This window comes from Zootoca vivipara, chromosome 15 (genome assembly GCF_965207765.1).
Source record: "Zootoca vivipara chromosome 15, rZooViv2.hap1.1, whole genome shotgun sequence".
In the NCBI taxonomy this organism is placed as follows: Eukaryota; Metazoa; Chordata; class Lepidosauria; order Squamata; family Lacertidae; genus Zootoca; species Zootoca vivipara.
In genome coordinates this window covers 11,953,029-11,978,589 of record NC_142598.1, presented here as the reverse complement: position 1 = coordinate 11,978,589, position 25,561 = coordinate 11,953,029, and the positions used below count along the sequence as shown (strand labels likewise).

Genomic DNA, 25,561 nt, shown 5'->3' with positions numbered 1-25,561 from the left:
CACAGGGATTCGAACCGCCGACCTTCTGATCAGCAAGCCCTAGGCTCAGTGGTTTAACCACAGCGCCACCTGGGTCCCATAGGCCAGAATAAAAACATGTCCGTGTTCCTCATTTACTAAGGAATAGAAACAAAAACACCTGGCCTTTATCTCTGACCGAAGGATGTGTGTAAGGTAGAAGCCAGTAGTCTCTAAGTAGAAATACTGGGCATCAGAGGGGCTTATCCAGAAGATCCCACCTGACCTCTAGTGGTGGCATTAGAGAACAGCAGTTTACAGTGGTCCCTCGACTTACGAACTTAATCCGTTCCGAATGCACATTCGTAGGTCGAAAAGTTCATAAGTCGAAAAGCGGTTTCCCATAGGAAAAAAAATATTTGGAAAAATTCGTAAGTCGAGGAAACCGCATTTAAAATTCGTAAGTCGAAGAAACCGCATTTAAAACCGCCAACTGTTTCCGTTCGGATGTAGAAAAATTTGTAAGTGTGCAGCCATTTGTCCCGTTCGTAAGTCGAAAACATCGGATGTTGAGTAATTAGTAAGTCGAAGGACCACTGTACTTATTATGAATTAAGTAACAAATGTGCACTCTCCTCCACTGAAGTACAAGATTCTCTTCACCAAAGTCTAGTAACTTGGAGTTTCCACCTGTCTGGGAATTTTTTCTCATGGTGGAGTGCATATAAACCCAAGTGTGCCATAAGGCAAAGCTGGCCAGATTTAATCTGGGTTTTAAGTCTCCAGTTCCGGGTTTTTAAATATAAGATTTTGCTTGGAACTTACTTCACTGATGGACAACTGTATAACAGTCAGGATGGCATATGCTGTAAAGGCAATATTTTCTAGCCCTTATTTGAGTTGGGAGTCTGTGGTCAACACGACTGGAGACAAGTCATGTGTAATTTGTGGGTCGGTAGCTAACTTTCTGTCATGCATTCCCTAATAATTAATCCCCATTCAACAAACATAGCCACACCAGAGCCACTTGGGCATCTAGTATAGGAGCTTATAGAGGACCATACATTCCTTCAGCAAGTTAAAGGTGTGTTTTTACTCAACAACTACAGTTCTGGAGGGTCAAAAATTAGGCCACTGTTCTCTCAAAGGAGCCTCAAAAGCTTCAAAGAAGGCAATAATCTAATCTTTATCTTTTGGAAAGATTTCCCTGTTTTCACTAGGCTTTAGACAGGTTCTGTGGGGTCTTAAAGTACAATTCCAGTACTACTTAGCAAATATTGCCCTGATCTCCTTTTGAAATATTTTATTGATGGCTTCAACTGAGGTTTCTTTTATTCTCGTTTTTACAGTGCTGTATGCTGTTATTTATATAAGACCGGCAGGCCATAAATATTTTAAGCAAGAGACTTAAAAGACTTCCAGTCCCTGCCAGATAAGCCCCTCACAGCACCAGAGCAGGTGAAACTCTGCTGTCCTAGGCAGGGAGGAATGAGGGATGGAAGTATACCCTTACCCGGTGACGCTTGCCCTGTATCTTGGCTTGGGCAATCTCTGAGCTGCTGCGCCGAGGCCCCCGTCGTCGTCGGGCATAGTTCGCTTCCTGGAGCTCCTTCATTTTTTTCCTTTGCAGCCGAAGTTGGTGACTGCAGCCCACATTATACCTGGCACGAGAAAGAAGGAAGAATAAATGAAGCAAGGCTCATCTGAGAATTCCTCTGCAAGCTGAAAATTCTAACGTGCTAGTCCTTTTCCAGCAAAACCGTTTTGAGTATGGGGGTGCTCAAGCCCTACATGAAGAGGCGTTCCTGCATCAGCCATCAAACCAGGCTTATTGAGATCTTTCCATCAGGAGGTAGAAGCAACATACAGCCTCTAAAATATTACCATCTAAATCTGGGCTTGAGGAATCCAATGGGAAAGGCAACTGTAATACCCAGGTAACACTGTCTGTACAGGTTTAACCTCAACTTTCAGACTTGCTTTCCAGGGAAACAATTCATTATAAAGGTGCCTGAAACATTCTAGGTGCTATTCAGAATGGGTACTTATTGAAAAGGTACTTCCTCTCAAGAGGGTGGAAGGAGGCATCCGTCCACTAATGGGATAAGTCCCAAGGGGGCTGGGAGAGGCAAGGAACCACATGACTACTTTTGTATAATGTCCCTGTCCTGTCCAATTAGTGGAGTGATCCTAGGAGATAAAGACTTCCTTCTAACAGAGGAGAAGAATTAAGAGCGATATATGGTGGCCTTGGTGGCACAAAGTGCCTTCCATCAGCTTTGGCTGGTGGCCCAACTGTAACCCTATCTGGACAGGGATAACCTTCAGTTGTTTATGCTCTGGTAGGCTCTAGTTTAGGATACTTCAATGCTTTGCAAGCGCAGCTGACTCTGAAGATGCTTTGGAAAATACTTCTGGTGCAGAATTCGGTGGTGAGACCGGGACCAGAAGATCTGAAAATATTACATCGGTTCTGGCCCAACTGCAATGGCTACTGATTAATTTCCAGTCTCTATTCAAAGTGCTGGTTTTGACCTATAAAGCTTCAAGACCAGAGTAGCTCAACAAGTGCCTCTACCAGCCTGGCCTCTGCAGTCCATTGGGGCCCTTCTACAAGTGCTCACACTCAAAGGAGATGCAGGATGTAACTACGCGACAACAGGCCCTTTCTGTGATTTTATCCTGATACTGGTCACTGACAGCAATAAAATGACTTTACAGGGGTGGCTCCCATCTGTGGAATGGCATCCCCAGGGAAACACACATGGCTGCTTCATTAACAAGTCTCAAGGAGGAGTTTCCAAGCACCATTACCTCTTGGCACATGTTACAGAACAGAACCTTTTGGAACCACGGAATTGATTGGCTGGGCCATATTTTCCACAGAACTCGCATTTCAGCAGATTCCCTTTCTTGTCTTGCTCTGAGGAAGCAAGAGAAGCAGACACTTAATAGTTAGTAAAACAACTAGCTTCATTAACCAGCAACATCAGAATGCAAGTTTAAGATTGTCTGTTTGATAGCAAGCCGTTTCAACTCTCTGTTGAAAGCCAAGTATGGGAGACTCCCCAGAGAGAAAGAACTGGAAACCCCAATAGCCGCTCGCTCTGCAAAGCTGTGTGTAACAAAAGCACATCCCTTGTTCACCTATGCTTATTTTGAGTGTGTGAAGTGGTGCTCTTCCTTATTCCACAGATAAAATGGGTAGTACTTCAGTATAAACCATGTGATCCAATACACTCCTTCCCCTTTCCCCTGGGCACCCTTTCAAGAAAGAGTAATATTTGGCTTGGCTCTCAGTAACCCACATGTTTGACAAAGGTGAAAAATGTGAACACAGAACTTGAAAAACCCTAACCCCACCCTTTCCCTTCTCATTGACTACAGTCCCTAGAGGGGACTCACCTGCAGCAATACTTTCCCCTCCTGGGGAGTTGCTAGGCTGGTTCTCAGTTTGTCTAGAGGGAACACCTCCCTGAAGGGGCTTTTCAAATTCTTTTAGGAGCTGAGAGCAGCCCACCTGCATTCAAGACAGTGGAAGGGGAAAACCTGCGTCAGAAAGCAACTTTGGGCAATAGTATTCATTGTCTGATGCTAAGCATGCTTCAACTACAGAACTAGTAGAATTTCTTTCCTGGCTTTAGCTAACATAAGCCAAGTTAGCAAACGGATCATGCTGGCAGAACAAAGAGAGAAAGAAGCAAGAGAGCAATCCCTGCCCTAAATACCCCAGGCTGAACCCTCTTACCGGAAAAGGTTCTGCCCCTTCCTGGATAACAAAGCCCTCTATGACGTGCGTAAGAATCTGAGGCTTGACAATGGCTTGCGGAGGTTTGGAATCTCCCGTTTGGCGTGACAACATGGCTAAGGTAGGCATAGGAGCAGTTGTAGGAGTGACAGAGCTGGAGCCACTTGGAGGTGCATTGGGGGAGGCACTGGGGAGGGACTCAGATTTATCTGAAATAACAGAATCAGCATTAACAAATTGGACCCATCTGAATTCTGTATGCAACTATGCAAATTATGTATTTGCATACATTAAAAAAAATAGGCGGAATTGGTTTGGTTTGCGGCATCTGTGGACTGCAAGCATTACTGTATCAGTATGGCTTGCATAGGGCATGCAGAGCTGGGCAGAGAAAGCTGCAGGTGTCCACTATGGCAGGATAGCTCCTGCTCATTGTCAACTTTGAGTCACAGATGCCAAACACATGAGATGATCACATGTTGACCAAAGGCATTCACAGGACTGCATTTGTGAGCCGTTTAAGGAAGAAATTTAAGCCATAAAACAAGTCCTGGTCCAAATCTTTTCCCCAAGATTCAGAAGCTTCACCTCTGGTTTATGTGTGTCTTTTAAAGTTATACACCATCACCCAGATTCTGCTCTGTGTACAGGGGACATCCTTGTCCATTTATACATTCCACCCTGAATCTGCCACCAGGCCTAACTACTCATCTACTCTACAGGGAGCAGACATAATAATTATTATTACTATTATTTATTTATTTATTTATTTATTTATTTATTTATACCCCGCCCATATGGCTGGGTTTCCCCAGCCACTCTGGGCGGCTTCCAACAGAAATATAAAATACAATAATGGATTAAACATTAAAAGCCTCCCTAAACAGAGCTGCCTTCAGATGTCTTCTAAAAGTCTGGTAGTTGTTTTCCTCTTTGACATCTGGTGGGAGGGCGTTCTACAGGGCGGGCGCCACTACCGAGAAGGCCCTCTGCCTAGTTCCCTGCAACTTGGCTTCTCGCAACGAGGGAACTGCCAGAAGGCCCTCGGTGCTGGACCTCAGTGTCCAGGCAAAACGATGGGGGTGGAGACACTCCTTCAGGTATACTGAACAGAACTTACCCCTGTTCCCTTCACCTCCAAGGCCCCCCTTATCTTCTGTGCCTTTGGGACTCTCTGCCACAGGAGACGACTTAGCAGGCAGGAGAGAAGGTGGTGCACTGGAGTCATCCCTCTCCTCTTCAGATTCTGCTTTCCGCTTGACTGCCAAAGTCTGTGGTTTGCTCTGTGTGGGAAGATGGGAAGGGACACGCAGATCCAAGAGATGGAAGGAAATAATTCTATCCCAGACACTAAATAAGCAGAGAAATGCTGCTAACCTCCATAGGCTGCATGCAAACAGATGCAAGTGGACATCACACCACAGGGATCTGCTGCTTCTTCATGCTGCATTTCCTTGCACCCCCACCCCCAAAAGCCATTCCTGAAGGCCTAGAACAGCATGGTAATAGTTTTGAGAATTCAAGTGACTGAAGGCAGAAAATATGAAATGGAACTGCACTACAGTGAGTACAATCTGCCAGGAAATTTTCCTACGGTGCCTTCATTAAATTAAACAAGAGCTGCAGTGTTGTTTGAGTGCAGTAACTTAGTGAATTGTGCCCATAATGGCTCCTATCCATCATTATCTCAGTCCCAAATCTGCTTCCTGAAATGGCCATTACCCTGAACAATGTCAGGAAAGAAAGGGCATTGCAAACACCAAGGGAAAGGTCCAAGGGGAGACAGGTGATGCAGTCATTTGGGGAGAAAGGCCTGATAATAGATGGAACCACTGGGTGAGCTGCAAATTATGATCTCCCAAGAAGTGCCATAAGAAAACCTTCCCAATTGCTTTACCACCTTTGAAAGATCCCTATCCAGATGATGGCATTTCACAGCTCACCCTTTGTCTTGTAAAAAAGATTGGGAAATGCTACCTGGACACCAGGGTCTACAGTCCATTCCTGGTAACGAAGGCTACTAGGGAGTCTGTGAAATAGGCAACATACTAAGACAAATGCAGTCCACCAGTCACATAAAACAGCACACAAAAAGCTAAATAACCTTCCTACTTAGCTGCTTGCCTAGGTCTCCAAATACGAGAGGACTGTAAAACAGCAAGCAAAAAGACCACCCACCAAACATGGCAGATAGATCATACGCTTTGCAGGCCTGACCGTACATGGTAAAGGGAATGACTCTGATACTGGCTAGCTGGGCTATGTCATACCCCAAAGCCACATGTGTGAGCAAGTGCGGATTTTGCCCCCCTCCCCCAACAACATTCCTGACCCTGTACTTGTGAGGCAACTTACAGGTAACTGGACAGGCTGCACATAGTAAGCGGATGTTTGTGCCTGAGCCATGACGGGAGAGGAAACCGTATTCTTCACCTGGGTCGTGCCCTGCACTTGGGCCACATTGACTCCCGAAGTGAGCAGTGGAGGGGCTTCTTGTAGAGGAGGAGGAGAACAAGAAGAAAAGGAGGCAGAAGAGGTCTGGGACAATGAGGATGCCGTGTGGGCCTGGGACACCGGCTGGACTACGGCTGGCAGACCCCGGGGGGCCTGCACTGCTGTGTTCATCTGTGGAAGACCCAGTGCCTGAGCCTGGGCTGAACCTTGCTGGCGGCTGCCAACAACCTGCACTGGGATATGAGGCGGGGGCTGCTGGGACGCCGACATTTTGGCGGCCCCGAGCTGCTGAGGCTTGAGGGGGGCTATGGGCGGCTTCGACTGAATGGGGACAGGTGTCTTAGTAGCTGCCTGGCAGAGGTTCTCCTGCTGGAGCTGCACCGGCTGAGGTTGCGACTGCAGCATGGGCTGGACGACAAGGGTCTGGGCTTGCTGTTGGCCCTGGAGGGGCGGGGCCTGCTGCTGAGCCTGCGCTGGCCCCTGCTGCTGCTGGGCCAGGGGCGGAGCTTGCTGTTGCTGCTGCTGCGCCAGCTGGAGGTGTGTGGCAGTGTGCAAGAGCTGGGACTGGCGGTGCTGGAACTGCTGCTGGTGATGGATGGCGATTTGCTGCTGGATCACTACTTGCTTCTGGAGGTGAATCTGTTGTTGCTGCTGGATCAGCGAGTGAGGCTGGATTTGGGTATATGTGGCTGTAACATATTTTAAAAAAACAGTATTATGACACGCCATCGGGGTGCACGCCGCTTTATAAAGTAATTTAGGCAAAAGAGGTCAGGTACCTACCAACCCCCAAGAAAACTGCAATCTTGGGCAAGGCCAGGAGCACAAGGGTAGCAGGCGAGCAAAAGCAGCTGCATACACTTCAGAGTGGGGAGGGATGGTTGCTTAGGGGCAGAGTGCATGCAGAAAGTCCCTGGCCCAAACTCTGGCATTTCCAGGAAAGGAACTAATGTAGTAGAGTTGAACAGGACCTCTGCCCAAGACCTTGCAGAGCTACCGCATGCATCACGAAAGTGGCACCTGCAGGCACCCAAAGAGGTCTTCCTTGACACTTACTCCTCCCCCTCTGCAACTGGATTTGAAGGGAAACGTACGATGTAGCGAACAGAGGAGTCTTTTTCCAAGCCTAATTGTTGCAAAGGGGGGGGGGCTGATCTTTCTGGAAATTGCAGTTGGGAAGGTTAATTCTTGCATCCCCAGATGCACTCTCAAGGAAGACAACTGCCCCTCCTGCCCCCACAATTAGGCTTGATGGGGAAAGGAAGAAGAAGAAAACAAAACAAAACATTTTTTTCCAAAGCCAACTGGTGCCTAGGGCAGGCGCCCCCAAACTTCGGCCCTCCAGATGTTTTGGACTACAATTCCCATCATCCCTGACCACTGGTCCTCTTAGCTAGGGATCATGGGAGTTGTAGGCCAAAACATCTGGAGGGCCGCAGTTTGGGGATGCCTGGCCTAGGGGTTTGGGAGGAAGCACACAGTTGTGAGGCATGTGTGGTGCCCATGACAGTTTCTCTGGAAATATGCCCAGAAGCCCAAAAGGGCTGGCATCCCCATCAATACAGACTAGAAGGACAAGCAGAAGGCAGCTTTATATGCTTCACATCTCAGTAATAAGCCACCAGCGCAAAATGAAGGAAGTGAATGAGAGTACATTTCTCCTCTCCAGAGCACAGCCAACTGCCCAACGAGAAGTAACCAATGGGCTAAAATAAATTACAGCCAATCTGCCCTGTGGCCTCCAGCACAGGGCTGTATAATTGTGGAGATAGTGAGCCTGGTTAAGGGGTACATAGATGAAGCTTTCAGTCAAGTCACTGGAAGGGTCACCAGTAAGGAAAGCATGAACCGTCACCTACCAGAACTGATCAAGGTCTGGCTTGGGGCTGGTGTTGCTGTCCTGGTCAAGTTCATGCCTACAGTCTGTTGACCATTGCCATCTGCTTCAGCCTTCTTTGCTGCTGCATTTTCTCCTTCCGTCTGACTTCCCTGGCTCACAGTCACTGCCTGGGCAGCAGAAGCCACCGGTAAAGGCTGAACTACACCAGTACCCTTCCTCTGGCAACTGCCCCCTGGGCTGGATGAGGCTGCTTGGCTCAGCCCGGAAGTAGCGTGGCTCCCCACTGAGGATGCCACAACCCCAGAGATGCCATTGCTTCCTGCTGCCCCTTGACTGAGATTAAGTGACTGGCCAACATTGCCAGAAGTGGCTTGAGTCACTGTCAAGGTCTGGCCAGCATGGGTGGCCTGGGGTAGTACTGAAGACTGGGAATTCCCGGATAAAACAGCCTTTGGCGCAGAAGCCTGGAGCTGTGCATTAGCTGCTGAGGTCTGCTGACTTCTGACAGCCAAATTCTGCACCTGGGGAAAAATGCAGAGAGACAGAAAGAAAAAAAGAGGGAGAGAGAGAGAGAAATAAATGACTCATTAGCTTCAGGTTACAAGAGGCAGAGACCCATGGTATCTACTCTGGCTTAACCAGCAGTAAAAAAACTGAGCATGCTGAACAGCAGTTAGAAAGCTCTGTTCACTTTTATTTTGGTGCTGCACCCTTTGTCTTGCACCCAAAAATAAGTGTCACAAGGTACTACAGGGAGTGAGGAATCAAGCCTTTTTAGTATTTTAAAGGGATCAGTCCTTTAAAATCGCAGCTCCTTTCTTCCTCATTTTCAGTAAAAATTAAAGATCTCATGGCACTTTCTGTAAGGAGCTTAAAGAATACCCATTTAACTCAACCCTGTGCAGTCACCCTCATTGTGTTGAAAGGCTGCTCCCTCAAACTGAACCTTTTATATTTGTTTTATGGTTCTCTTTTGTAAGCTATCTTGAAAAATCTAGATTTAAATACACATTTTCAAATAAATAAAAATTAAAAGAAAAGAAAAGAAACTGAACCTTTTCTCTCTGCAACCCCTTGGTGCACACTAGGGCCTAACGTATATTATTGCCTGTGTTTGGATACACTTTCTCCTACTGTACTTTTGGGATAAAAGATTACTTTTACCTAAAAGCCTCTAATTGAGATAGAAAATAGATGCAGAAAAGTTAGTTCCAAAATGTCTCTAAAGGCTCCAAGAAATGCTGGGGAGGAAGAGGAGGAGGAGAAGGCAAGATTTGTAACAAGCGGCAAGCCACAGTCAAAGCTCAAGCAACACTGAAGGTCCACAGAGGGCATTTCCCCTGTCTTGTCAAATTACACACACGCACACCCCGGCTTTACATGGAAAAACCCTCATCATGCAGAAACAGGCACCTCAAGTTTCTGGAGCCCCATCAAGTCTGATTGTTAAGTCTGGAGTACTTGTCAAGCGGCAAACAGCACGTGTTCTTCACATCCGGACGAGAATACAAGGGCATAACCAATCAATGGGGGATAACCAATCAATGCAAAAAGTGCAGCTGACTAGCTAGCTTCAGTCAGCTGCAAGCATGAACCCAGGTTTTAAGAACCGGAAGGCCACTGGCTGAAGTGTGCAGGGACTGAATGGAATGGGGATGTTCTTCTCATGGGATGTTTGAGCCAGAGGGACACACCCGAGACTGGGGCAGGCCAGGCTGGTCATGGGAACCCCAGAAGAGGGTGTCACTGACCTGGTCTGTGTCTGTGTGGACCCCAGGAGAATGAGTGGGTGGTGCCTCCTGCTGAACAGCAGCCACGGCCCCGTTAGGCATCAGGATGAGCTGGGAGGTAAGAGGTACATTGCGGCCCAAGGTCCGGTTCACCTGCAACAGGTTCCCCAGCTGCGGCTGTTGAGGGAGGGTTAGGTGGTGTGGAGATGGGAACAGCAGAAGGGAGAAAAAGGAGGAAAGAAAGCGAACCACAAGCAAATAGGTTATCACGGTGCATGGGGCCTAGGGTCTCCGATAAGACAGTCATTCTGTCTTAGCATTTTCCTCCATCATGGCCACTTTGCAGGCGATGGAAAGCAGGTTAATTATTTCCAAAAGCCAAATCACCTCCACTTCTCCATACTGGGCCAGCAGCATAGGTTACCTATAGGTTTGTGTGGCAGATGTTAAGCGTGGAATGAAGGGAATGAGGGACCCCTGCTAGCTTAGATCAACTGCAAAACTTATTTTTTTTCCATACTGAAAAGTTGTAACCAAGATAACTAAATATAATCTGAGGCCAAACAGATCAAAAGGAGTTTGCTATTTCACAGATATGCAACCAAAGTCAAGGATGGAAATGTGAGGAGGGGAGAGTACAAACAAGAAGTGTGTTTCTCATTTAGCCTAATTAAGAAGATGGCTTTCCAGAAACTCTTTAAAGAACAGAAGAGAAAGCATTAAAAGTCAGGGTATTTTAAACGGATGAAATGGAGTCGTATTTCAGATGAGCACTTTATCAAGGCTGGTTTAAAAGAGATCTGTTTTGTAATGCATTACATAAAACCGTACCAAGTGCCATGAGGTCTTTAAGATTCATGGAAAATAAAACTGCAAATGACACTAAATAGCCTCTGTCCCTGTAGTACATCTGCTTAATTGAGAATCAACCAACTGTTCAAGGGAACAGAGATTGCTAACTTTTGTCTGAGCACAAAATAGCAGAGTGTATGAAAGCTGGAGATTCATCAAGGGGCTGCGAGATATTTATGATGTGTGAAAGCAACACGTGTACAACTCTTACCCGAAGGTACATCTGAGCTTGTGACTGGTTAAGAGGTGGTGATGTGGTGTTACCAAGGAGCACCGATTGTGTCAAGGTTGTGGCACTAGGTGAACTCACACTCTGCGAACGGCTGATTAACTGTGCAGCTGATGTGGTAGCCAAATTAATCTGTAAAGTGAAAAGTTGTGGGGGGGGGGAGTAGATGAAAAGTAATATTAACAGAATCTAAGCTAGAAACAATTTCAAAGAAAGTGTGGCTGAACTCCAGCAATACGACTGGAACAAGGCCCACCAGCCACTTTTAACTCCTGATTTCATGCTCCCCTCCCAAACCCACCTTGTTAAGAGCCCAGAAATTATCTGAAAGAAAAGTGTGTGGGGAACACAACCCACCCTTTTCAGCAGCCCTACCAGGCTATGTGAAAAGGAGCAGGGGAGGGGAGTGTAGCAGCTGCTCTCCAAAACCTCTTTGCTCAAATTATTCTCAAAACCTCAGCAACTGGAAGAACATAACAATGGACTTGCAAACAATGACCATTCAATTATGATTTATGCACTAAATAAAAGCAGCATATGCAGTTTTATTATCAACAGGTGACAAGTGCTAGACACAGCCCTCTTCTGCAGATGCTAATGTTCCCCTTTCATTCAGTTGCCTTATCATTAGGAAGGAATATCCCCTCTAGGGATGCTGCTCAGTCTTCTCACTTGCAAATAAGGAACTCCCGTTCTCTCCCCCCCCCCTTACAATACTATCTACTCTCCTCCACCAATACTAGCAAACATTCTCTCTTGGTTCCAAATTGCCAAACTCAACACTGAAGTTACCCATCCATAGCCAACTAATTCTCCAAGAACACAGACATGGAATGGCCACTCATTTGAGGGCAGGTTAGTTGCTTACCGAAGCCTGTGTAGTAGCTGTCTGTTGAGAAGTGCTTGTGTTTGGAGAGCTTGCCTGACGGCTCGCTGCAATTGTAGCCTGTAAGAAACATTATATATTCTTCCAAAACCAAGATTTAGCCAAGGGCCCCATTATTCCCATGTTTTCTGGTCCTCAAAAGGTAAAGCACAACAAAATGGTCATTAACATCTTCCTCATGTTTATTTCTCCAGCTTAGTTGACATGCAGCCTCTATACCACGGGTGGCTAACCTTTGCCTCGCCATGTTGCTGGACTACAATTCCCATCATCTCTGGTTATTGCTCATATTGCTTGGAGCTTATGGGAATTGTACTGCATCCGCAGGGCCAATGGTAAGCCACCTCGACCCTTCAATTAATGTAATTAAACTTGCCCCTCCACAATGCACCCTTAACAAAGAGCAAAAGTAGTGAGGAATTAACCTACCATCAATACATACTCTCTCTTCAATCAGACAAATAACCAGAGATCCTAATTCTGTTTCATCAGTGTAGGCTGAAGCTACCATTTATTTAGATAGTTTGAGCAAATCGTTGGTATTTCTCGAAGTGAGGGAGTTGGGAGTACAGTTTGTGATGTGCAAGACAAGACCTTTACTTTGTTATAAAAGCATTTTGAAAGCAATGTAGCCATTGCTAAGACAATGGCAGGCGCTGGGCAAGACCTGTTACATGGGCCCGTAGCAGAAGGGAAGTATTTTAATCAGAAGCTACAACTGACAGCTACACCTGCTCTGTCAGAATAGGCATTTATCAGTCATAGAAGTAACACCTACTCAGGCTCATATCTACAACACTGAGTCAAGTTGTTTCAAAACCTCTCAGGGAAATGCTGAACAGACTTAAGATCATTTTCAACACATGTAATTTAAATTATTATCACCTTCCCCAACTCTTACCTGTCAGGAACAGAACCGTTTACAATATAAAAGGGAGGGAAAGGAAAATGAGAATCTAAAGGAGGACTGTTTTAAATTCAAGTTTGTTTTTAAGCGGGGGATGCCCTGCTTCGTGACTCATGTGTAGAGTATGAATGGAAAGGTAGTTTGTAAATTATAAGGAAGGTCTGCAGCCACTGGGTACATCCCTTTCCACACTGCACCTTCCTGCAGGATCTCTGCCGGCAAGAGCCATGCCACCAAATGTTAGGGGTAAAAGCGAAGTTTTGTCTTTAACTGCAACTGTGTCCCAGAACTAACCTGGAGTGCTACAGCTTGTAGTGAACTAGCTGGTAGATAGAAAAGTTCAAAATGCATGTAAAATCGTATACAGGCAATGACCATTCTGTGCATGACCAAGGCACACATGACTGCACACACACACACACACACACACATCATTTTCAGCCCCAGAAGTGGGCGGGGCACGCTTACATGCACGCCGCCAACACATGTGATGACCCAGAATGCAATCCCCACGCAAATGGGGAGTTGCCTGTATTGGAAAACTTGCATCAATAAGCTCTTAAAGAGGCAAGAGTTAATAAGCATTTTTTCTCCCAGAGCAGAATAATCAGTGTCCACTAAACCCATTACTGTGAAAGTACAACGTTCTTTTCCCGTCCTTTGATATCCCCTCCTTGGGCACTATCCATCCAAAACCTCATTTGTTTGTTCCAAACTAGTTGTTTCACTCTTCCCAGTTTTAGGTAACGCCTGTCTTTTTGAACAGTCTGTCTCACCTGCTGGACTGCAGCCAGACTGTGTAACTGAGCACTGTTGAGCTGCTGTTGGAGCATAAACTGGTGGAAATACTGGGCTGCATTGGGCTGCCTCTGTAGTGCTTGAAGCGCCTGCAATTAAAAAAAAAAAATTCAGAATACAAAGCAGAACACAACCTAACATGCCCAAGGTCTCCCAGGACAAAATAAGTGAAAGCATATACAGTGGTGCCTCGCTTAACGAACGCCCTGAAAGACGAAATTATCGCTTAAAGAAATGATTTTTCTAGCGGAGGTTGCCTCGCTAGACTAATTCGTTTTACAAAAAATTCGTCTAGCGAATCACGGTTTCCCATAGGAATGCATTGAAATTCAATTACAGTGGTGCCTCGCTAGACGAATTTAATTCGTTCCATGGGTCTTTTCTTATAACGAAAAATTCGTCTAGCGAATCCCATAGGAATGCATTGGATTTTTTTTGAATTTTTTTTTTGCCCATAGGAACGCATTAATTGAATTTCAATGCATTCCTATGGGAAACCGCGATTCGCTAGACGAATTTTTCGTAAAATGAATTCGTCTAGCGAGGCAACCGCTAGAAAAAAGCTTTCGTTAAGCGGAAATTTCGTTAAGCAGGGCATTCGTTAAGCGAGGCACCACTGTAATGCGTTCCTATGGGCAAAAAAAAAATTTCAATGCATTCCTATGGGATTCGCTAGACGAATTTTTCGTTATAAGAATAGACCCGTGGAACGAATTAAATTCATCTAGCGAGGCACCACTGTAGAATCGCAGCAGATCTGGACCACCACATATTTATTAACAGTAGAACAGCAGAACATTACACTAAAAAAGGTTCCTCCAACTTAATTAGAATGGCCAGGAACACAATAATCCTTAGGTTTATTAGATATTAAGCAGGACCTAGCAATGCATGGGGCGTGTTTGATGCCCCACACTGATTTTCCTGGGCCACTGGATAAGGAAGGAGTGGAGAACTGGAATTGGTCAAAGGATTTGATCCTTACCACCCCACTCCTGGGGACAAACTTTGACAACTTCAAAGGGACTGATCAGCTGACTGACAGTTACAATGAGCCCCTTTGAAGTACATTTGCTGGCAGATTGGATTCAAACTGTACGTACAAACTTTTCAGCTGTCTGCAGAGGGACAATATCCATTTTCAGGTGCAATTGGACAAAGTGGGGCTTGCAATGAGCCTTCGTGAAGGCACACTGCCAGTTTCAATCGCATCACTGATGCTGAAAGCATACCTTCAAAGGGACACGCAGATAGCCACTGACCACAACACATACACACCTTAGTGCAGCTGATCCAGTGGGGCTTGCTATCAGTGCCAATCAAGCAAACCCTCACTTGGAAGCTCCCAATAGCTCCTTTGGAGCTACCTACTTACCTGCCCCAAACCTGACATCAGGTATGGTGGGATTACTTAGGAGGGTACCGCCTTGCAGACTGATCTGGGAGCTATGCTGAACTTAACAACTGCTTTGCTGCTTCCTGTTCTGGGCTTCTTCAAGAAGAAGAGCAAAACAGAAATTGAATAAATAATAAGGCCTGTGATTTGGAGGTTCACCACCCTTGGGATAAGGAGAGGTATTCACTTCTCCACATTAGCCTCTTCTATGTGAGGAACATAACCAATTCAGTGCTAGTCTCCTACAGGTTCACTGCATTGGATAAGCCTCTGAAGCATTTCCCCTGTGCTCATAAACGGGGCACCTACTGGCTAAGCGGCAGTTTAAAGCGATGTACTGCTAGTCTGATGGTGATACCTTCCAGGGCAGTTTTTCACCAAAAACAACCATCCCAAGAACAAAGATGGTACCCCACCTGCACCGCCTGCCGCTCATATAGAGTCATCTGAGAGATCTGAGGGCGAGTGCTTCCTCCAGAGCTTGAGCTGCCACTAGCAGAATTTGAGTTTTGCTCGCTTTCTGTCTCCATAGTGTCAGGTCCCCAAGAGCCTTGCCTGAAGCTTTGTCTCAAGCCCTAGATGAAGAAAACTGGAGGTTAGCTCATGTCACAGAAATTACAACATTTATCTCCCCCTGCTTTATAAACTTATGGAACGTTTCCTTCCTAAGCTCATCGTCACACAGCTTAGGTTACCTGTGAAGGTTTAAAGACATGGAAGTCAAGAACAATGCAGATTCATCACGGGTTCATCATAGTTTTGTTTTTCACCAGGGAGCATAAGGTGGGCTAGGAATATCTGAGGGGCTTATACAACATACGGGCTTATGCATGTAACAAATAGGAAGTTTCATAAAAAACCGCCTAATGGATTAAGTACCAAGAAGTTTTCTCTAGCACCACGCTCAGAAATATGCCTCAACTTCTTTGGGGATGTATCAGGGCACTGGAATGGTTTTGTATCATTTAGATGCAATAAACTTCCTAGAATCCCCCCAACACACATCCCTTGGAGATGTTGATTGGGAAAGGGTGGAATCAGAGAGAGAATGACTGTCCCACACTGAAGCCCTGTGAGAAATATATAGTTATCCAATGGCCCTGGGATGCTGTCCTTGGGACTGCAAGATTCCACCCTAGTATAGAGATGACTCTCAACTTACGTGGGGGTTTCGTTCTGGCGATAGCGCTTAAAGCCAAAATTGTGAATGGTGAAAATACATTTGGTTCAATGGCAAGTGGGATTGTCAAAGTCTTTTTTTCGCCAGACACCCACCCCCTTTCCAATATTTTTTTTTAAAAAAGATTTGCCAAGCATGTTAAGCTGAATGTGCACAAGTTAAATGTGCATAAATTGTGAGTTACTTGTAACGCTATGTCCAAACAATTCAAAGCTTTACATGGAAAATGTGTTTATTGCAATACTTTAAAATATTTTAAGGCAGAATAACTCAAGGGCATACACTTTACTTGCATTGTTTGGATTTTAAGGAAAACATACCAAAAGTATTTTTGGCCCATTCTCTGTAGCAGCTCAAACTACCAGGATCCGAATAGTCTCAAACCACATAAAGTTGGTGACCGTTTTAAAGGGTAAAGGGGCCCCTGACCATCAGGTCCAGTCGTGTCCGACTCTGGGGTTGCGGCACTCATCTCGTTCTATAGGCCGAGGGAGCTGGCGTTTGTACGCAGACAGCTTCCAGGTCATGTGGCCAGCATGACAAAGCTGCTTCTGGCGAACCATAGCAGCACACGGAAATGCCGTTTACCTTCCCGCCGGAGCGGTCCCTATTTATCTACTTGCACTTTGATATGCTTTCAAACTGCTAGGTGGGCAGGAGCTGGGACCGAGCAACGGGAGCTCACCCCGTTGCAGGGATTCGAACTGCCGACCTTCTGATCAGCAAGCCCTAGACTCTGTGGTTTAACCCACAGCGCCACCTGGGTCCCTGGTGACCGTTTTAGGTGTGCCCAATTGATGCACAACACATGGGTCCTTTTAGACCTGGAAGAGGGCAGAACAGGGGCGGAACAGGGCAGGGCATCCTTATGCGCGTTCCGCCAACATGTGCAGGGGGCCCAGGAATGGAACCCCTGTGCAAAATGGTCACCGTTTATACAATATGTATAACCAAGTAATACATATATTAGTCATTTTGCTAATTGTACATCATTCTGAACTGTGCTTAGCTATTTAAAAAAGAAAATTTAAAATAAAAGAGGATGTAGAACAAAGAGGAGATACAAATATTTAAGGCAGTCACTACAACTGGGCTTGCAAAGTGATTCACCTTCTTAAGTATAAAGATCAAATGTTTTAACAGCTATGATTTTTCCAGCTTGGCATTACATTAAATCTTCTTATTAACAGCATTACAGCCTTAATACATAGCATTGCAAAGAGACCTGCATCACAAGTAAGATTCATTATTTGTGTGAGGAAGCATGGAATGTTGGAAGAAAAGCAACATACTCCACCAAATGAATTCAAATGTTACCTTCCCAGTATTGCATTCATTATATAACTCATTTACACATTTGCAGGTCCTATTTATACACTTACCATATCTGAGGGTGGAATATTTGTTTTTATAACTTGTTTTTAATTACGAGCATTGTGGCCAGGGTGGATTTGATTTAAATCAAACTGATTTAAATCACGATTTAAATCACTAGTCAGTAAGGCTTGATTTAAATCATAGTTTTCTACATAAAGACTAATTCTTGCTGGTATAACTTTAATATGCTGGTAGATGAAGATTTTTAGAATAACAACTTTTCATATTAGTTTTTTTTATCCCCAGTTTAATAGGTTAATCATTCATACTGTATCTGGACAACTTTTCTTATGTACTTAGGAAGGAGAAAAATAATCATTACCTTAATAATAACAATTTAAGTAGATTCATTCAACTGAAACAATAACATTACAGCATATGTTATTTGCTTAAACAAACATCCATGTTTGTTAAGTAATTTGGCTAAACAAAAACAATATATATATATTTTAAGAAACTTAGACTGTCAGCCCAGCCTACACATGAAAAACTTAAATACTGTCCACTCCAAACAATCAGAAAAATATTGTTTCTATTCTATTCACTGAACTTCTTGAAACTTAGCACTGAAGGGGTTGATTCTGTATTCATAGGTTTGTAGAACAATAGGATTAAGGTCTTTTTCTCAACTCTGTTCATGTTATAACATTTTTGCTGTGAAGAAGAGGCATGTGATCTCTGCTGAGTCAAATTCAGTTTTGAGAAATGCAAAAGTAAACCAAGCATCTGTGATAATATCTTGCAGGCAGAGAAACTGCCCAATAATCTTACAAAAACCTCTGGAAGAGCATGACATTGTGAATGGATTAATGTAATTTATTTACCAAAAAAATTAAACATATACAACCTTATTCTACATAATTAAAAAACTAATCTTAATCCGATTTAAATAAAAAAATTCGATTTTTTAAAATATTTTTTAAAAAAAATCATTGATTTTTATCCACCCTGATTGTGGCAGAAAGCAGGGTATGAGTAACTGATGAGACATCAGCCTGTGCAACTCTCAAATTCCTTCCGTAATTTTACCAAATCATACAGCCACTTGTTGTTGTTTAGTCGTTTAGTCGTGTGCGACTCTTCGTGACCCCATGGACCAGAGCACGCCAGGCACTCCTGTCTTGCACTGTCTCCCACAGTTTGGTCAAACTCATGTTCGTAGCTTCGAGAACACTGTCCAACCATCTCGTCCTCTGACGTCCCCTTCTCCTAGTGCCCTCAATCTTTCCCAACATCAGGGTCTTTTCCAGGGAGTCTTCTCTTCTCATGAGGTGGCCAAAGTATTGGAGCCTCAGCTTCAGGATCTGTCCTTCCAGTGAGCACTTAGGGCTGATTTCCTTCAGAATGGATAGGTTTGATCAGGGGTCCCCAAACTTACCCGGCTTCGGGCCGGTTCCTCCGGCGCCAGCCACACGACGGGCCGGAGGGCAGGGGAACATGCTCCCATACACACACGCACTCGCTTTTTCTGGTGCGGGGTGGTGCCGGAAATGGCTTCTGCGCATGTGCAGACATAATTTCTGGTGCACTTCCGGTTCGGCACGGCACCGGAAATAGCTTCTGCGCCGTGCTGACCCAGAGATGGGCATCCGCACTGTGGCACGCCGGTAAGAGCGGGTGGGGGGGTTGGCGGGGGCCGCACAATTGGCTCGTGCGGGCCGCATCCGGCCCCGGGGCCTTAGTTTGGGGACCTCTGGGTTTGATCTTCTTGCAGTCCATGGGACTCTCAAGAGTCTCCTCCAGCACCATAATTCAAAAGCATCAATTCTTCGGCGATCAGCCTTCTTTATGGTCCAGCTCTCACTCCCATACATCACTCCTGGGAAAACCATAGCTTTAACTATACGGACCTTTGTCGGCAAGGTGATGTCTCTGCTTTTTAAGATGCTGTCTAGGTTTGTCATTGCTTTTCTCCCAAGAAGCAGGCGTCTTTTAATTTCATGACTGCTGTCACCAGCTTTTGTTAATAAGTCTACCTGTACAGATCTGACTGAAAACCTCAGCACCTCTGGCTTTTATAGCTCAATACCGTGTTTCTCATATTATAAGTCATGTCTTATAATCTTTTTTTCCTCAAGAAAATAAGCCTGTGGCTTATTTTCGGGGGGTGTCTTATTATTTTTTTTAAAAAATTACAGTATGGTACCTCCCCTGTCCGGCGCCCGGAACTGGCGGCTGCTGCGCTGCTGGGCGCATTGTCGGCGCTTCAGCAGGGCACGCTGCTGGGTCCCGCCGGGTCGGGGCTTCACGCGGCGCGCGCTGAGGCTCTTGCCGGATCCCGGCTCGGAGCAGCGCGCGCTGCGGCTCTTGCTGCGTCCCGCCGCCGGGTTGGGGCTTGGAGCAGCGCCAGCGCCAAGCGCCAACCCAGCAGCGGGACCGGCGGGACCTGCAGCGCGCGCGACAGGAAGAGGAGGGACCAGCGAGTGGCAGCCGCGGCGGCCAATGAAGGCTCGGCCGGGTGGTTTTTGTCGTTGTAGCTGCGTCCCGCTGCGTCCCTCCTCTTCCTGTCGCGGCTCGGCGCCCGGAACTGGCTGCTGCTGCGCGCGTTGTCGGCGCTTCAGCAGGGCACGCTGCTGGGTCCCGCCGGGTCGGAGCTCCACGCGGCGCGCGCTGAGGCTCTTGCCGGGTCTTGCCGCCGGGTCGGGGCTCGGAGCAGCGCGCGCTGCGGCTCTTGCTGCGTCCCGCCGCCGGGTCGGGGCTTGGAGCAGCGCGCGCTGCGGCTCTTGCCAGTCCCGCCGCCGGGTCAGCGCTTGGCGCGGTGCATGCTGCTGGACATTTTGGAGGGGCAGCAGCAGCCGGTTCCAGGCGCTGACAGGCATCTTCCTCTTCCATGGCGCCATCCAGACCTGCTCCCACCACTACGGCTTATTTTTGGGGTATGTCTTATATTTCTTCAACTCAGGAAAATCCTGCCATGGCTTATTTTGTAGGGATGACTTAAAATATGAGAAACACGGTATTAAGTGCCAATGCACATCCTCTCTAAATTCAGAAGATGTGCCCAAAGCATGGAGCATTATTTAAGCTGATATCTATCCATACAGCAGTGGCTCTTTCAAGATTATCAAATTGTAGTTGCAACTTGTTTCTTACAGACATTCTATTGCAGGGATATTGCAATTTCCTAGAACTAGCTATGCTGTATTTATCAGAAAACCAAATAATTTCCCAAGATAGCACATGCATCGTCACTGCAGCTTCAAATACAGGTTCATTAATATCCTGATTTTCAAAGCTGTGAACTTTGTCTCCCCAGTTGTGGAGTACACATTTAATGTAATTATTTGTTGCCTGAAATAATAGATACAAAACTGTATATTCAAGAGTGCTATGAGATCCATAGTGGGATAAAGGTGGGATATAAATGTGCCAAATAAATATCATTAGAGGACTACACTGGTTGCAGCAGAGAGTGATTAAAAATAAATTTAAATTAAACCAAATTTTAATTCAATTATTTTTAGTAGAAATTACAGTAATCACTACTTTTTTGTTTTAAAGGAAATCTTAAGTTAATGCAAACAGATATGTTAAAATCTACCCCACTTGAAACCGAATCATGACTATATCAGACACACTGAAATAAAGTTGTTTTTCAGCTTCAACAGAAAAAAACAAAGGGAGGGAAATCTCTGTTTTGAGGTTAAGTATTACATATGCTTTAAGCTTGTTCAGACAATCCTATCTCAGACTATTAAGACAATATGCATGAGCTTTTGTCACACACAAAGCTCTATTGTACATGCTGCAATTAAACCAGGAAGCTTCCAATTAACCATACTTTCCCACTTCATCCAAACTAGGAAATGTTATCATCTTTGGAACAAGCCAGGATATTACACCAAAGTTTGAAGCCAGCATATTAGCCCAGTATGGTTAATTAGAAGTTTCCTGATTTAATCAAAGCTTACAGCAAAGGGAAAAACACAGAGACAACCTATGCAGGCAAAAGGCTTGGGTATATCACAACTTTATAATCCAAGGTATGATTGGTCCAAATGTGGCCCATAAATCTGCTGTACAGTGGTACCTCGGGTTACGAACATGATCCGTTCCGGGTCGCAGTTTGTAACCCAAAATGGTCGCAAACCGTGTGCACCGCTTCTGCGCATGCACAGAACGTGCGTGCGGCGAAAATACTTCCGGGTTTGCGGAGTTCGTAACCCAAGTTGTTCGTAACCCGAGGTGGCCGTAACCCGAGGTATGACTGTACTTTACTGGAAGAAGAAAAAGAATCATTTCCTTAATAACAATTTAAACAATTTATTTAACTAAAACAGTAACATTATAGCATATGTATCCATGTTTGTTAACAAACATGGTTTAAGTTTAAGTTAAAAAAAAAACCAACTTAGACTGAGTTTCAGCACTCATGAAAAATTTAAAACAAATCCTTATTCTTCAAAAAAAAAAAAACCCAAATCCTTATTTCCTGATTATAGCCTTTGGACTATAATGTAAATTAAATAGAAAACTATCTTTAGAAATATTTTTTTCCTCCAAAAGCATTTTATTTTAAAAATTCAATTCAAATAAAAAAAATGATTTGAATTTTAAAAATCCATTTAAAAAAATCATTGATTTTTATCCACCCTGACAGTAAGCCATCAGTAGCTCTAGGATCCAGTATTTCACCAGGATCCTCCACTGAACCAGCTGTGTGATCTGTACTTGTTTTACATCCTCTGATGACGGGACTTTAAGGGAGCAGTGCATAAACAAATGCTAGCAAACCTCAATGAACTGAAGCAACCTTGTAAAGAAGAGTGGGCCAAAATTCCTCCACAAGGATGGGAGAGACTGACAGGGTCGTCTCAAGGATATCTGGCGCCGTGGTTCAAAGATCCCTCCGGCGCCCGCCCCCCTCCCCCACATTCAAAAATTCCTCCAGCACCACCACCCCATTTCACCTTTTTACAACGGGGAAGAGGCGGAGGCTCCGGGGCTCGCCCTCGGCCGCCTCCTGGCAGCCCTCACGGTCTGCAAGGGTTTGGCGAAGCGCGCGTCGTGGTGGGCTATGGCGCTTCGGCAGCTCCCGCCGCCATGCCCTGAGGGCCCCTTCGCCAAGGGGGAGATAGGAAAGGCAAGAGGCAGCCCTCCGGGTGGGCAGCGCTCCAATGGGACGGAGGCTCCAGGCGCCGCTCGGCATGGCGGAGGCGAGCGAGGGCAGCGAGCTGATGTGGGGAGGCGACACGTCCGGCCTCCACCTCTTCCGTGGCGCCCTCCAGAACTTGGCGCCGTGGTTCCCCGCACCACTAGCCTCTATGGGTAAGATGCCCCTGGAGACTGATGAAGTCATACAGAAAATGATGACTTATTGCTGAGGTGACTTATTCATGAGGTGTACTTAGTTTTTCACACATAGCTTTTCCACTTTGACTTTATTTCTGCTAAATAAATAATGACACAGTGTAGTATGCAATGTGTTGCTGTTCATCTGGGGTTGTATTTACCTAATTTTAAGACCTCATATGTAAAACCACAGAGTGTGTACTTCCTTTTCCCCATGACTTTATACTACCTAAGTAATCTTTATGTTAACTCTGTAAAGTAGTAAATTATTATTCCGTCATAATATAAGGATAAAGTTGGACCACAACTAGGTCATTTAATCTATCTACAGTAGTTCTCCTACTCATGAGGGATCTGCAATGTAGGATGTAAATACAGTGACCCTGACTAATGGCCAACCACTTTCTGTTACCGTTTCCCCGAAAATAAGACATAGCCATAAAATAAGCCATAGCAGGATTTCTAAGCATTTGTGCAATATAAGCCATACCCCGAAAATAAGACATAGTGATAGGTGCAGTTCTGGAGGGTGCCAAGGAAGAGGAGAGGCTGGACGTGTAATAAAAAATAAGACATCCCCTGAAAATAAGCCATAGTGTGTCTTCTTAAGGAAAAATACATATAAGACAGTGTCTTATTTTCGGGGAAACACGGTACCTCCAGCAAAAGAGAGCCCACCACCTACCAAGGAAGTCTGTTCCACTGTCAAAACTCCTCTTACTGTTAAGGAAGTTTCTCCTACCTTTCAGTCTAAGCCATCTTCTTCTTCATTTGGTCAATAGTTTAATAACTCTACAAGGCATAAAATACAGCCCACTGTTGTTATGCTCATATTGCTCCAAGATCCAGGAAAGTAAAAAATGGTATAGAATGACAATCCTGGAACGTTAACTACTGTCACAGACTGAGATCAAGTGAAGCCATTAAATCTCTAAACTGAAGTCATAATACAGATAATACTGTACAGTCAAAGAGTTACAGTGAGGGGGGGGGGAGTATTTGATCCCCTGCTAAATTTGCCTGTTTGCCCTCTGACGAAGAAATGACCAGTCTATAATTTTAATGGTGGGTTTTTTAATGGCAGGTTTATTGTAGCTGTGAGAGACAGAATAACAACAGGAAAAACCCCAGAAACCCAGAAGACATTCAAATTATGGACTGGTCATTTCTTCATCAGAGGGCAAATGGGCAAATTTAGCAGGGGCTCAAATACTTTCCCCCCTCACTGTAAGCATGTGGAAAACATTTGATACATTTTATGGGAAGGTAAAGACAGATGATTTTCTGGATGATTAAATTTCCTACATATAAACATATAACAGCAGCAGGCATAACCTATGAGGTTTACAGGATGGATTTTTGCTTCTGCCACCACCTATATTTTATCTCTTGGAAGGGAAGCTCCACAAATGCAGCTCCTGCATAACTGGCACCGACTTAATGTCCCATTGATTGAAAATAGGAACTTCCAAACATCATTCTTAGGAATAAATACATTTTCACCAAAGCAGCAAAAACAACATACCCAAAATTTGGGCTGAAGATATGTTTGGAAGGCCACAAACATTGTTGAGTGTGTAACCCTCTTACCTCATTGCAAAAATAAGTAATTACCGTAACAGTCACTTTTCAGTGCCCATTTCTGAAAGTTGGCCAGATTATTGCAATACACAAGGTAGATTATCAATGCCATTTTTCATACTGATCAACACATTTCGTCTTATACTGGTATACAGCAGAAAAACTAAGACACTTTAGCTACACCTGTGCCTTGAATCAGTTGATTGAAAGGTACTATAACATATTTACTTACATTATTTATTTTTAAAAAGATATTTACTAAGCCTGGATTTTTTACAATTTAGGACAGGCTGAATTTTGCATAGTGAAAGTAAATACAAAAGGGCACACTAGAGAGTAGACACAAAAGATCTGCACGCTAAATTCTACGGGGACACAAAAGATCTGCACGCTAAATTCTACCTTGATTTAGTATATTTTTGAGGAAGTGGTTTGTCTTTCCTTCTGTTCTCTGTGAGTTTGGATGCTTCTTGTTATATTGCCGTTGGCAATATAACTCGGCACAAGGTTTCCCAAGGTGAGGGTGTTAGTTTTCATCAATGCTGGACTCCTGGTCACCATTCTGAATCAAGATTGTGAGCCCAAACATGATTTTTGTGTGATCGCACATTTTGGGGCATGAAGGGTCCAAACTACAGCCATTTGGAAGCTATTTGGCAGGTCTTTGTCAAATCTGTCACGATGGTTCCAACCTGTGCCAATTTAGATGCTTCTGGTGATACTGTCACCTAACTTGACATGAGAGGGCCTGAGGTGGATGAACGGATATTCATCTACATTTGGACACCAGAGGCAGTTTTTAATCAACATTGCAGGTCAAATTAGCCCTAATTAAACTTTAGTTCACAGAGAGAGAAATTGATTTGGGGCCAGGCAGACCCAAGGGTTAGTGTGTGTGTTTGTATGCACAGTCCTAAAACTAAAAAAAATAATGCACTAGCCACTTAAAAATATTTTGAGGTTTCTTCAAGTTCCTGGACAGTGCCAGGCATTTCCCATTAATAATACATAAATAAGGAGCATAATTTTGGAGTAAAATGAAAATCTGATCTAAGTTTCAAATGTGAAAATCAACCCTCAAACTGAAGACACTAAGATGGACACGGCTGGTCCTCTCACAAGTCAATCCCATCTGAAATAGGAAGTATTTGTATTATTGACTTCTCACCAGAGAAAAAAAGTAATGATTGCCCTTCTAGAATTCTCCTAATCTTCAAACATCAAGACTGCTCTGCCCAACCATTTTCCATCACCAGAGAAAACTTCCAAATATTTTCGTTTAAAAAGCAACTACACTGTTGCAAGCAAAGAAACCACACATTATCTCTTTTAT

The 25,561-nt window shown here is 44.8% G+C and overlaps 1 protein-coding gene across 4 annotated transcripts in view; it reads right to left on the bottom strand.

Annotated features, from left to right (window-relative positions):
- Nucleotides 1–25,561, bottom strand: part of PHC1 (polyhomeotic homolog 1) — a 33,317-nt gene that overhangs the window by 4,874 nt on the left and 2,882 nt on the right. Inside the window, exons 2-13 of one of the 4 annotated variants that reach the window (XM_035140629.3) lie at nucleotides 15,215–15,373; nucleotides 13,381–13,491; nucleotides 11,680–11,757; nucleotides 10,794–10,943; nucleotides 9,752–9,907; nucleotides 8,020–8,521; nucleotides 6,062–6,849; nucleotides 4,827–4,989; nucleotides 3,707–3,915; nucleotides 3,364–3,478; nucleotides 2,773–2,881; nucleotides 1,472–1,619 (exon numbers count right to left, since the gene is read on the bottom strand). In XM_035140629.3, the coding sequence (XP_034996520.3) occupies nucleotides 1,472–1,619; nucleotides 2,773–2,881; nucleotides 3,364–3,478; nucleotides 3,707–3,915; nucleotides 4,827–4,989; nucleotides 6,062–6,849; nucleotides 8,020–8,521; nucleotides 9,752–9,907; nucleotides 10,794–10,943; nucleotides 11,680–11,757; nucleotides 13,381–13,491; nucleotides 15,215–15,328 (2,643 nt within the window). In that variant the 5' untranslated portion in view covers nucleotides 15,329–15,373. The remainder of the gene's footprint in view (nucleotides 1–1,471; nucleotides 1,620–2,772; nucleotides 2,882–3,363; nucleotides 3,479–3,706; nucleotides 3,916–4,826; nucleotides 4,990–6,061; nucleotides 6,850–8,019; nucleotides 8,522–9,751; nucleotides 9,908–10,793; nucleotides 10,944–11,679; nucleotides 11,758–13,380; nucleotides 13,492–15,214; nucleotides 15,374–25,561) is intronic. The other 3 variants (XM_035140631.3, XM_035140632.3, XM_035140634.3) reach the window with 3 other exon arrangements.